The 12,508-nt window shown below is 41.6% G+C and overlaps 1 protein-coding gene across 2 annotated transcripts in view; it reads right to left on the bottom strand.

Moving 5' to 3' along the window:
* Positions 1-571: 571 nt before the first annotated feature.
* The window catches only part of LOC311117986 (uncharacterized protein), a 49,194-nt gene continuing 37,257 nt past the window's right edge, over positions 572-12,508 (bottom strand). Inside the window, exons 10-19 of one of the 2 annotated variants that reach the window (XM_084192868.1) lie at positions 9,606-9,686; positions 7,158-7,208; positions 6,990-7,022; positions 6,467-6,547; positions 5,999-6,049; positions 5,826-5,852; positions 5,304-5,384; positions 4,858-4,908; positions 4,561-4,619; positions 572-4,106 (exon numbers count right to left, since the gene is read on the bottom strand). In XM_084192868.1, the coding sequence (XP_084048994.1) occupies positions 4,582-4,619; positions 4,858-4,908; positions 5,304-5,384; positions 5,826-5,852; positions 5,999-6,049; positions 6,467-6,547; positions 6,990-7,022; positions 7,158-7,208; positions 9,606-9,686 (494 nt within the window). In that variant the 3' untranslated portion in view covers positions 572-4,106; positions 4,561-4,581. The remainder of the gene's footprint in view (positions 4,107-4,560; positions 4,620-4,857; positions 4,909-5,303; positions 5,385-5,825; positions 5,853-5,998; positions 6,050-6,466; positions 6,548-6,989; positions 7,023-7,157; positions 7,209-9,605; positions 9,687-12,508) is intronic. The other variant, XM_084192869.1, reaches the window with a different exon arrangement.

Raw genomic sequence — 12,508 nt, 5'->3', positions numbered from 1 at the left:
ATTTTGTTTCTGGTGTCCTTTGACAGCTCTTTGGTCTTGGCCATAGTGGAGTTTGGAGTGTGACTGTTTGAGGTTGTGGACAGGTGTCTTTTATACTGATAACAAGTTCAAACAGGTGCCATTAATACAGGTAACGAGTGGAGGACAGAGGATCCTCTTAAAGAAGAAGTTACAGGTCTGTGACAGCCAGAAATCTTGCTTGTTTGTAGGTGACCAAATACTTATTTTCCACCATAATTTGCAAATAAATTCATTAAAAATCCTACAATGTGATTTTCTGGATTTTGTTTTCTCAATTTGTCTGTCATAGTTGACGTGTACCTATGATGAAAATTACAGGCCTCTCTCATCTTTTTAAGTGGGAGAACTTGCACAATTGGTGGCTGACTAAATACTTTTTTCCCCCACTGTAATATAGAGGCACACACACACACACACAGCAATACTGCAAGAATTGGAACAAACATGCACACACACACTGATAACAGATCATATATACAGTAGTTTTCTTTCACCTATCAGGTTAGTAAAAAATGTGATCACTGTCAGAGGTCAAAATAAGAAAAGGAAATATAGAACTCAACTCCTTTATTGAAACAATATAAATATCAAACACCTCAAATTCACAAAGTATTGGCAGTATATGCAGTCTGGAATTCAATCGTTGCAGATAAAATATTTTTAACACACTGCGCTTTGAAGTGCATTTGTTTATCACAGCAGCATGTCTCGGAAGGAAGGAGTTGACACTTGATTTAGGAATCGTCAGTCCTGTGGTGTGATCCGTTTAGTGAACCTGGCTGAGAAAGTAATCCAGTGCATGCAAAGAGACTGATCTCTAAGTCTAGAGTCAACTAGTCCCTTTCCCTAGCTCAGTATTCATAGATCTGAAGGGTTCAGATAGGGATACGTACAGTATGTTGATGATGGCTCAGCCCAGCCCTATACAGACCTTCCTCTGTATTGCTTTCACCAATCAAGTTTGGAAAAAATACATTCTTAAGACAAAGTGCTGAAACAGAATTGGTGTTCAGATGTTGTGTGTACATGGACAACACAAGCATTCAGTCATCAACACACCACTACAGTGTGAGGTCTGGAGTTTAAACAGGGATACATACAATGATTGTACAAGTACAGGTTTTTGCATGTACCAGGACTCCATTTTAGAACAGTCCAGTTCCAAAATAAAGCAATGTGGCTGGTCTTAATTCATAACATCTTCTTCTGTAACATAATTACCTGAGACATACTAGTAAACAAACTAAAACCTGGGATATCCCAGGTTAGTTGTCTTTCCCAACAAATGTTCTTACCAATCTGGTGGCAACTAGTCAACACCGCTGTTACTCCTTACTTTGGTCCATCACAGATTGATGTACAGATATGAGAATTGTTTTATTAAAATCCAGGTGACAAAATTATATTGTGAAAACAGATACGCTCAGATATACAGTGCTGCTTGAAAGTATGTGAGACCTTTTTTCCGTTTTTACCATGAAATCTTATTTTAATCAGAACCAGTCTTTTTGATCTGACATAACAGGTTTATATTTACCAATACCATATGTTGGTGTAGAGGAAATCATGCGTGTAGTAGAAAAACAAAATTAAAAAGTAATTATTGCAGGTGCAAAAATAAGTGAACCCCAAGTTGCATTGGTTAAATCAAGTAGGTAAGTAGAATCAGGCGGGTAAATAATTAGCTACCAAATGAACGAATCAAAGGAGAGATCATTAGGAAAGAGTTTGGGCGGGACTCTGATAAATAGAGATAAGAAACCTGGTCAATTTGGTGTTCCCCATCCAGGTGAATGCAAAGCACACCATGCCGAGAGGAAAGGAGATCGCAGAGGACATCAGGATGAGGGTAGTGAGAGCACATCAGTCTGGGGAAGGCTATAACATAATCAGTCCACTGTGAGGCAAATAATTTACAAATGGAGAGCATTTAACATGACAGCAACTCGGCCTAGAAGTGGACGCCCTTCCAAAATATCCCCAAGAGCCACAAGAACAATAATAAATCAGGTAAAAGCCAACCCAAACATAACATCTAGAGATTTGCAGACCTCCCTTGCTGCATCTCAGGTAACTGTGCATGCTTCAACAATCAGAAGAACACTGAATCGAAATGTCATTCATGGGAGGGTTGCTAGGAAAAAGCCTCTGCTGTCAAAAAAGAACTAAACTGCCCATCTTAACTTTGCCAGAGACCACCTGGACAAACCTGAAGGTTTCTGGAAGTCCAGTCTCTGGACCGTTGAGTCCAAAATTGACCTTTTTGGTCACAATCAACACCGCTATGTTTGGTGAAAACCCAACGCTGCCTACCACCAAAATAACCTTATCCCAACAGTCAAGCATGGTGGTGGGAATGTCAAGATCTGGGGCTGCTTTTTCTCCTCTGGACCTGGATGACTTCACATCATTAAGGGAACCATGAATTCTGAGGTATACCAGGAGATTCTTGAACAGAATGTCAGGCCATCAGTCAAGGAGATAAAGCTGGGACGAAAATGGGTCTTCCAACAAGACAACGACCCAAAGCATTCAAGCAAATCTACCAAAGAATGGCTCAGGAGAAAGAAGATTTGTGTTTTGGATTGGGCAAGTCAAAGTCCTGACCTAAATCCAATCGAGATGCTGTGACAGGACCTGAAGCGGGCAGTTCATGCCAGAAACCCCTCAAACCTCACTCAATTGGCTGAATTCTGTAAGGAGGAGTGTGCAAAAATCACTCAAAACAGATGTCAGACTGATTTTACTGGCTATAGGAGACGTTTAGTCCAAGTTACCGCTGCTAATGGAGGTGCCACAAGCTATTGACTGAAGGGGTTCACATATTTTTGGACACATCGAATCTGAGTTTCTGTTAAATAAACAATGAAAATATCATTTCTTTTTTGTTTGTCATTTACTTGAATGTCTTTATTACGAATTGGGGTTTAGATAAGGATTTTAAGTTTATTTTAATATTTTATAGCAAAAATAATGACAGCCCTGTAGGGTTCACATATTTTCAAGCAGCACTGTATACCAGAGGGAAATTTGAAGGAATATTAAGGTATTAAAACAAATACACATGCACCATTGTTGTTAGTAATACAACATCTCAGTACTGCAGAGCACTCTCTTTACAAGGCAGATGAGGATGAGCTCTACCTCAGGCCTGGTTCCTCTCAACCAACACTCTCTCCCTACACTAGACTTTGCCTAGTGTGGGGGTTGGCATAAATTACTCTGATTAAAATAACTATAACAATAACAACCTGTACAAATACCTTGATATAAGTCAAGTGAAGGCTTGAAGAATTAGTAAATTCTGAAATGATATAAGACATTCACAAGCTGCGATTTAAAACAGAAAGTGGAGTGGGTTGGCATAAAGCGCTCTGGGGAAAATACCTGAAAAGGTATCATACAACCACAAAGTGATTGATACTATGGCTTCAAACAACAAAAACAACCTGCACAAATTGATGGAGATTTGTAAAGACGAGGTATGAATAGTGAGAAAGGGTAAGAATCTCTTGTTTTTGTCAATCACCAAATGTTCTGAGATACAAATATTGCCCTCAAATGTCTGAAGTACTGTAAGTTCATAAAGCACACGGCTCATCACATTATACAGTGAGCTCCAAAATTGTTGGGACAGTCACACGTGTTTTGGTTGTTTTGGCTTTGTACTCCAGCACTTTGGATTTTAAATGACACAATGACTATGAGGTTAAAGTGCAGACTGACTGTCAGCTTTAATTTGAGGGTATTCTCATTCATATCGGGTTAAAGCTGACAGTCTGCACTTTAACCTTATAGTCATTATCTAATTTCAAATCCAAAGTGCTGGAGTACAGAGCCAAAATAACAAAAGATGTCTCTGTGCCAATACTTTGTAGCTCACTGTACTTCATCTGATTGAATGCAAGTTACTATGTGCAATATTTGCCTATTTTCCATTTTAAATGTATAGTACATTAAAAACATCTCCAACAGTTTCTCTCTTCTTGGTCGTTTGTCTCAATGTAACAGACATGGAGGCATGTACTGAGAGCCTTCAAACCCCATTTTTGTGGTCCTCAGTTCCCCACCAGGAAGACCACCAGCTGGAAGGAAGCAATAGAGATCAGAGATCATCAGACAAAACATTACTAATGACTAGGACCAGGAGTTTTTCCCTGGTCAGGTCACATGGTCTGGAAAAACTCTTGGTCTTATGTTATAAATACAGCAGCTTTGTTTACAAATTGCAGGTCAGATTTCTCTCAGGTAGCCTAGACTCTAGAGTATGTTATGACATCATGGCTGGGTTTGTTTTGTTGACGCGACAAAACAAAACATACAAAGTAAACAAAATGACGAAACTGACACTGAGTCTGGCTTTAAGAATGCCAACACCAATCTCACCTCTTCAATGTTTGACTTTCATGGCATCCAAATTAAAAGAAAAATCCCACATGTTGATCACACACATAATAACAATGTAATAACAATGTGAGCACTTCCAAATGCTTTCTTAATAAATCTTGTGGTTACTGTCTTTCTCAGACTCAGACTTACCATCCTAAAACACTGGATTATTTACAGTCTGTCTTCATACTCCATCAACGGTGTGGTTTCTGGCAAGAAAACACACAACAGAAGAGTTGGACTTAATCATACATACACATGCAGGTAAGCACGCATGTGCACACACATCCCTGGTCTCCCTTCACACCCTCACAAGCTACAACAATCAAACAGTACAGGGATTTCCTAGTTTGTCTATTCTGGACCACAAACTTGCTCTACCAATCCTCAAGGTAAACAACAACATAGTAGATGGCAGAATTCCAGGTGAATGCCACTGTGTCTTACCCTCAGGCTTTGACTCATCTTTAGGACTGTTGGATCCACTGGGTTCATCTGCTAATGAGAACAGAAGGACAAACTTGTTCTAATGAGATCATTTCTAGTAACCCTCTAGATCACGTGTCAAACTCATTCCATGGAGTGCCGAGTGTCTGCGGGTTTTCACTCCTCCCTTGTACTTGATTGATGAATTAAGGTCACTAATTAGTAAAGAACTCCCCTCACCTGGTTGTCTAGGTCTTAATTGAAAGGAAAAAAACAAAAACCCTCAGACACTGAGCCCTTCATGGAATGAGTTTGACACCCCTGTTCTAGATGAACCCTCTATCCTTATAATACACAGTATAATGTTACAGGCATCAAATCATCCAGGACAAATATGGGTTGAGTGTAATGTAACTCCCAGAGCACTCTGTTACCGGGTCAACTATCTGCTTAAGTTTCATACACACCTCCCTTCTCCTGCCCCTTTTCAGCTTTGTCTGCGTCGTCTTCCCCTGTTTTGGGGTTGGCAGTTAACGGAACCGTAACCACTGCAGAATCACACGTAGAAGGAAAACATTAACTACAGCCTCTCTCATACTGCATCAAACACTGCTTAAAGCTACGATATGTAACTTTTTGGGCGACCCAGCCAAATTCACATAGAAATGTGAGTTATAGATCTTTCATTCCCGTTGTAAGCAAGTCTAAGAAGCGGTAAACCTGTTCTATTTCTATGCTTCCCGTTTTGGTTTTGTACACCAGCTTCAAACAGCTGAATATACAATATTTTTGGTTATGGAAAAATAGATTTCACAGCGGTTTAGATGGTACAATGATTCTCTACACAATGACTGCTTGTTTTTTCACAAACTGAAATTAGGTAAACTATTAGAATTTTATCAACCAGGAAACTTAGTAATTTCTGTATAGTACATCTTTAAAGAAGTTACTTCTGCTTTTTACAGTCTGAAATTAACTGGATGACTTGCCTTGTTCTGGCTGGACTACATCACTGCCTTTAGTTGAGGAGAAGAGAAGAGAGAAAAGTTGAGCTTAACATTCTCATACACAGACCACATTAGTATTTGTTGTGTTCACTTCTGGATGACAATGAAAAGGATGCTAAGTGGCAGAATTCCAGGTGAATGCCACTGTGCCTTACCATCAGGCTCTGACTTCTCTTTAGGACTACCGGATCCGCTGGCTTCAGCTCCTAAGGAGAACAGAAGGACAAACTTTTTCTAATTAGATCATTTCTAGTAACCCTCTAGATCACGTGTCACACTCATTCCATGGAGGGCCGAGTGTCTGCGGGTTTTCACTCCTCCCTTGTACTTGATTGATGAATTAAGGTCACTAATAGTAAAGAACTCCCCTCACCTGGTTGTCTAGGTTTTAATTGAAAGGAAAAACCAAAAACCCTCGGACACTAAGCCCTTCATGGAATGAGTTTGACACCCCTGTTCTAGATGAACCCTCTATCCTTATAATACACAGTATAATGTATTTAGCATTTAAGAATCTGTCAGTTACAGGAATCAAATCATCAGGACAAATATGGTTGGAGTTCACTGTAACTTCCAGAGCACTCTGTTACCGGGTAAACTATCCGCTTAAGTTTCATACACACCTCCCTTCTCCTGCCCCTTTTCAGCTTTGTCTGCGTCGTCTTCCCCTGTTTTGGGGTTGGCCGTTTGTGGAACCTTAACCCCTGCAGAATCACACGTAGAAGGAAAACATTAACTACAGCCTCTCTCCTACTGCATCAAACACTGCTTAAAGCTACGATATGTAACTTTTTGGGCGACCCAGCCAAATTCACATAGAAATGTGAGTTATAGATCTTTCATTCCCGTTGTAAGCAAGTCTAAGAAGTGGTAAATCTGTTCTATTTCTATGCTTCCTGTTTCAGTTTTGTACACCAGCTTCAAACAGCTGAATATACAATATTTTTGGTTATGGAAAATATATTTCACAGCGGTTTAGATGGTACAATGATTCTCTACACAATGACTGCTTGTTTTTTCACATAAACTGAAATTAGGTAAACTATTAGAATTTTATCAACCAGGAAACTTAGTGATTTCTGTATAATACATCTTTAAAGAAGTTACTTCTGCTTTATACAGTCTTAAATTAACTGGATGACTTGCCTTGTTTTGGCTGGACTCCATCACTGCCTTTAGCTGAGGAGAAGAGAGAAAAGTTGAGCTTAACATTCTCATACACAGACCACATTAGTATTTGTTGTGTTCACTTCTGGATGACAATGAAAAGGATGCTAAGTGGCAGAATTCCAGGTGAATGCCACTGTGCCTTACCATCAGGCTCTGACTTCTCTTTAGGACTGTCGGATCTGCTGGCTTCAGCTGCTAAGGAGAACAGAAAGACAAACTTTCTCTAATCTGATCATTTGAAAGAAACACTCCTATGCTTATAATACACAGTATATTATATTTAACCTTTAAGAATCAGTCGGTTACAGCAGTGTTTTCCCTAGGACTTTTTCAGCAGTGGTAGACGGGGGGCATTGCTACTAGTGTTAGCGCAATGACATGCTACACTACATGACCAAAGGTATCTAGACACCTGCTTGTCAAACATTTCATTCCAAAATCATGGGCATTAATATGGAGTTGGTCCCCCCTTTGCTGCTATAACAGCCTCCACTCTTCTGGGAAGGCTTTCCACTAGATGTTGGAACATTGCTGCAGGGACTTGCTTCCATTCAGCCACAAGAGCATTAGTGAGGTCGGGCAATGATGTTGGGCGATTAGGCCTGGCTCGTGATGTGGAAAATTATCACTATACTTATTAAAAATCAAAGTTCTTCCAGAGTTTTTGTAGAATCAATATAGATTTTTTTACATAGAGTAACGGAAGCCGAGCTGGTCTGCAGAGCACCTCCCGTCTACCTCTCAGCTCTCCGTTTATATAGTCATATTCACATACATCTTAGCTTAAAGCCCCTCCCTCTTGGGTTCCCCCACCACCATCCTCAGTTTCCCCCTCTCTACCGCTCCGCCCACTTCCTTAGTCTATGATAGCGGCTAAATTGGACTTTTATTCAGTTTAGAATCAATAGTAGTATAATCAATCACGCCCTTGTCATGCAAAAACAATCATGTTCAGTTTAAACTCTGTTCAACCCCGGCTCACCCTGGCTTGACCTGAAGATTGATTGTTGGACATGACAGGTCCACACTCAATCTTTCAAACATACCCAAACCCACTCCTCTCTTCCCTCCCGTCATGCTGTAATTACTCATGATTAGTCTAAACTCTGTTCAACTCTGGCTCCACTCTCTCTACTTTGTTTGAGGAGAGAGTCAAAAGGCAACAGTCTGGTTTCAGTCTCCAATAAGGTAAGACAGCCATGGATTAGGTAAGAGCAAAGAATTCGACCCAAGGTCAGATCCACACTTCACACACACACAAACCCAGTGAAAGGAACCAATCATGTTCCCGCCCAGCATCAGAGAGCACCCATGTCTAATTCTGACTCCATGTTCGTCATGTTTGTGATAAACAGAGTTAATCTCATAGTTTACTATAAAATCTTCTTAACTCGCAGTCGGCGTTCCAATTCATCCCAAAGGTGTTCAATGGGGTTGAGGTCAGGGCTCTGTGCAGGCCTGTCAAGTTCTTCCACACCGACCTCAACAAACCATTTCTGCATGGACCTCGCTTTGTGCACGGGGGCATTGTCATGCTGAAACATGAAAGGGCCTTCCCCAAACTGTTTCCACAAAGGTGGAAGCACAGAATCGTCTAGAATATCATTGTATGCTGTTCACTGGAACTAAGGGGCCTAGCCCGAACCATAAAAAAAACTTGCCCCAGACCATTATTCCTCCTGCACCAAACTTTACAGTTGGCACTATGCATTGGGGCAGGTTGCGTTCTCCTGGCATTCGCCAAACCCCGATTTGTCCGTCAGACTGCCAGATGGTGAAGCGTGATTCGTCACTCCAGAGAACGCGTTTCCACAGCTCCAGAGTCCAATGGCGGTGAACTTTACACCACTCCAGCTGACACTTGGCAATGTGCATGCTGATCTTAGGCTTGTGTGCAGCTGCTCGGCCATGGAAACCCATTTCATGAAGCTCCCAAAGAACAGTTCTTGTGCTGACGTTGCTTCCAGAGGCAGTTTGGAACTCGGTAGTGAGTGTTGCAACCGAGGACAGACTATTTTTACACGCTACGCGCTTCAGCACTCGCCGGTCCCGTTCTGTGAGCTTGTGTGGCCTACCACTTCGTGGCTGAGCCGTTATTGCTCCTAGACGTTTCCACTTCACAATAACAGCACTTAGTTGACCGGGACAGCTCTAGCCAGGCAGAAATTTGACGAACTGACTTGTTGGAAAGGTGGCATCCTATGACGGTGCCACGTTGAAATTCACTGAGCTCTTCAGTAAGGCCATTCTACTGCCAATATTTGTCTATGGAGATTGCATGGCTGTGTCCTCGATTGTATACACCTGTCAGCAATGGGTGTGGCTGAAATAGCTTAATCCACTAATTTGAAGGGGTGTCCACATACGTTTCTATATATAGTGTAGCTGTTCCCATAGACTTCAGGTTATTGAGCCAATGACTATCCATTTAAAAGCATCTTGGCAAAAATATATACATAAAAAAAATACATCAACAATTCAGCAGCGGTGAATCAAGGAACCAAATCATCAGGACAAATATGGTTTGAGTGTACTGTAACTGCCAGAGCACTCTGTTACCGGGTAAACTATCCGCTTAAGTTTCATACACACCTCCATTCCCCTGCCCCTTTCCATCTTTGTCTGCATCGTCTTCCCCTGTTTTGGGGTTGGCCGTTTGTGGAACCGTAACCCCTGCAGAATCACACGTAGAAGGAAAACATTAACTACAGCCTCTCTCCTACTGCATCAAACACTTCTAAAAGCTACGATATGTAACTTTTTGGGCGACCCTTACAAATTCACATAGAAATTTGAGTTATAGATCTTTCATTCCCATTGTAAGCAAGTCTAAGAAGCCGTAAATCTGTTCTATTTCTATGCTTCCCATTTCGGTTTTGTACACCAGCTTCAAACAGCTGAATATACAACATTTTTGGTTATGGAAACATATATTTAGATGGTACAATGATTCTCTACACAATGACTGCTTGTTTCTTCACATAAACTGAAATTAGGCAAACTATTAGAATTTTATCAACCAGGAAACTTAGTGATTTCTTTATAGTACATCTTTAAAGAAGTTACTTCTGCTTTATACAGTCTGAAATTAACTGTATGACTTGCCTTGTTCTGACTGGACTACATCAGTAGTCCAGTCAAAGTTGAGTTTAACATTCTCATACACAGACCACATTAGTATTTGTTGTGTTCACTTCTGGATGACAATGAAAAGGATGCTAAGTGGCAGAATTCCAGGTGAATGCCACTGTGTCTTCTTACCCTCAGGCCTTGACTCATATTTAGGACTACTGGATCTGCTGACTTCTGATGTTAAGGAGAACAGAAGGACAAACTTTTTCTAATCTGATCATTTGAAAGAAAACCTCCAATACTTATAATACACAGTATAATGTATAGTACCAGTCAAAAGTTTGGACACACCTACTCATTCAAGGGTTTTTCTTTATTTTTACTATTTTCTACATTGTAGAATAATAGTGAAGACATCAAAGCTATGAAATAACACACATGGAATCATGTAGTAACCAAAAAACTGCTAAATAAATAAAAAGTTATTCTATATTTGAGATTCTTCAAATTAGCCACCCTTTGCCTTGATGACAGTTTGCACACTCTTGGCATATGACTTCTCACAATTTTCTCAAAGCATTTCATTACTAAGGATGTCAAGGCGACAGGACGGTAGTCATTCAGCACAGCGGGATTAGATGCTTTAGGAATGGGAATAATTATTTAGTTTTTCCACAATACTGGAACTGGTAGAGCGAGGATTGGAAAATGTCTGTAAAAACACCAGTCAATGGTTCAGCACAGTGCTTTAACACGTCCAGTTATTTTGTCTAGGCCTGGGCTTTTGTGTGCGTTACATCCCCTGAACAACTTTACAACATCAGCCTGTTTAATAACAACCCTCTCAAACATTTGTAATGATGCTTCCATGTGTTTTACCTCTGACACAAAGTCGTCAGATTCAAATCGTGAGAAGAAAACATTCAGTTCATTAGCCATGTTCTGGCCCTCATGTCTCCCAAGGTCAGCATTGGTTAGCCATGTTCTGGCCTTCATGTCTCCCAAGGTCAGCATTGGTTAGCCATGTTCTGGCCCTCATGTCTCCCAAGGTCAGCATTGGTTTTTACCCTGCCTATGTGGGAGGCACTAGCCATGGATTTAATCCCTTGCCAGGCCACCCTTGAGTTTCCTGAGGAGAGGGTCCTCTCCACCTTTTGCATGTATGTTTTACCTCCGACACAAATCTTGAGAAGAAAACATTGAGTTCATTAGCCATGTTCTGGCCCTCGTGCCACCCTGAAGCTCCTCGACCCGTTTCAGTTTGCCTATCAGTCTAGCAGAGGAGTTGATGATGCCATTCTTACTCTCCTCAACATGGTCTATAGATATCTAGAGGGCGCCAAATCCCATGTCACGGTTCTGTTGACTTTTCTTCTGCCTTCAAAACAATCCAGCCTTACATTCTGGCACAGAGACTCATAAGGGACTTCTCCTTAGATGGGGGGATGGTTTTGTGGCTGTTGGACTTCCTGAGCCAGAGGTCACAGCGGGTCAAAGTAGGTCCCCACGTGTCGGACATATGCACCACCAACACAGGCTCTCCTCAGGGATGTGTTTTGTCCCCACTCTTGTACACTAATAGTTGTACTAGTTCCCATCCTGACAGACACCTCGTTAAGTTCGATGACACTGCTTTGATCAGCCTGTTGCAAGTTATCACTTTTGCCTTATGGCAAGGTGCTCCATCATGCTGGAAAAGGCATTGGTCGTCACCAAACTGTTCTTGGATGGTTGGGAGAAGTTGCTCTCTGAGGATGTGTTGGTACCATTCTTTATTCATGGCTGTGTTCTTAGGCAAAATTGTGAGTGAGCCTACTCCCTTGGCTGGGAAGCAACCTCACACATGAATGGTCTCAGGATGCTTTACTGTTCGCATGACACAGGACTGATGATAGCGCTCACCTTGTCTTCTCCGGACAAGCTTTTTTCCGGATGCCCCAAACAATCGGAAATGGGATTCATCAGAAAAAATGACTTTACCCCAGTCCTCAGCAGTCCAATCCCTGTACCTTTTGCAGAATATCAGTCTGTCCCTGATGTTTTTACTGGAGAGAAGTGGCTTCCTCGATGCCCTTCTTGACACCAGGCCATCCTCCAAAAGTATTCGCCTCACTGTGCGTGCAGATGCACTCACACCTGCCTGCTGCCATTCCTGAGCAAGCTCTGCACTGGTGGTGCCCCGATCCCGCAGCTGAATCAACTTTAAGAGATGGTCCTGGCGCTTGCTAGACATTCTTGGGCGCCCTGAAGCCTTCTTCACAACAATTGAACCTCTCTCCTTGAAGTTCTTGATGATCCGATAAATGGTTGATTTAGGTGCAATCTTACTAGCAGCAATATCCTTGCCTGTGAAGCCCTTTTTGTGCAAAGCAATGATGACGGCACGTGTTTCCTTGCAGGCAACCATGGTTAACAGAGGAAGA

This window comes from Coregonus lavaretus (assembly GCF_964263955.1).
Source record: "Coregonus lavaretus genome assembly, contig: HAP1_SCAFFOLD_4005, whole genome shotgun sequence".
Lineage (NCBI taxonomy): Eukaryota > Metazoa > Chordata > Actinopteri > Salmoniformes > Salmonidae > Coregonus > Coregonus lavaretus.
The sequence above is the reverse complement of the archived record's forward strand: the minus strand, read 5'-3'. Positions and strand labels throughout refer to the sequence as shown.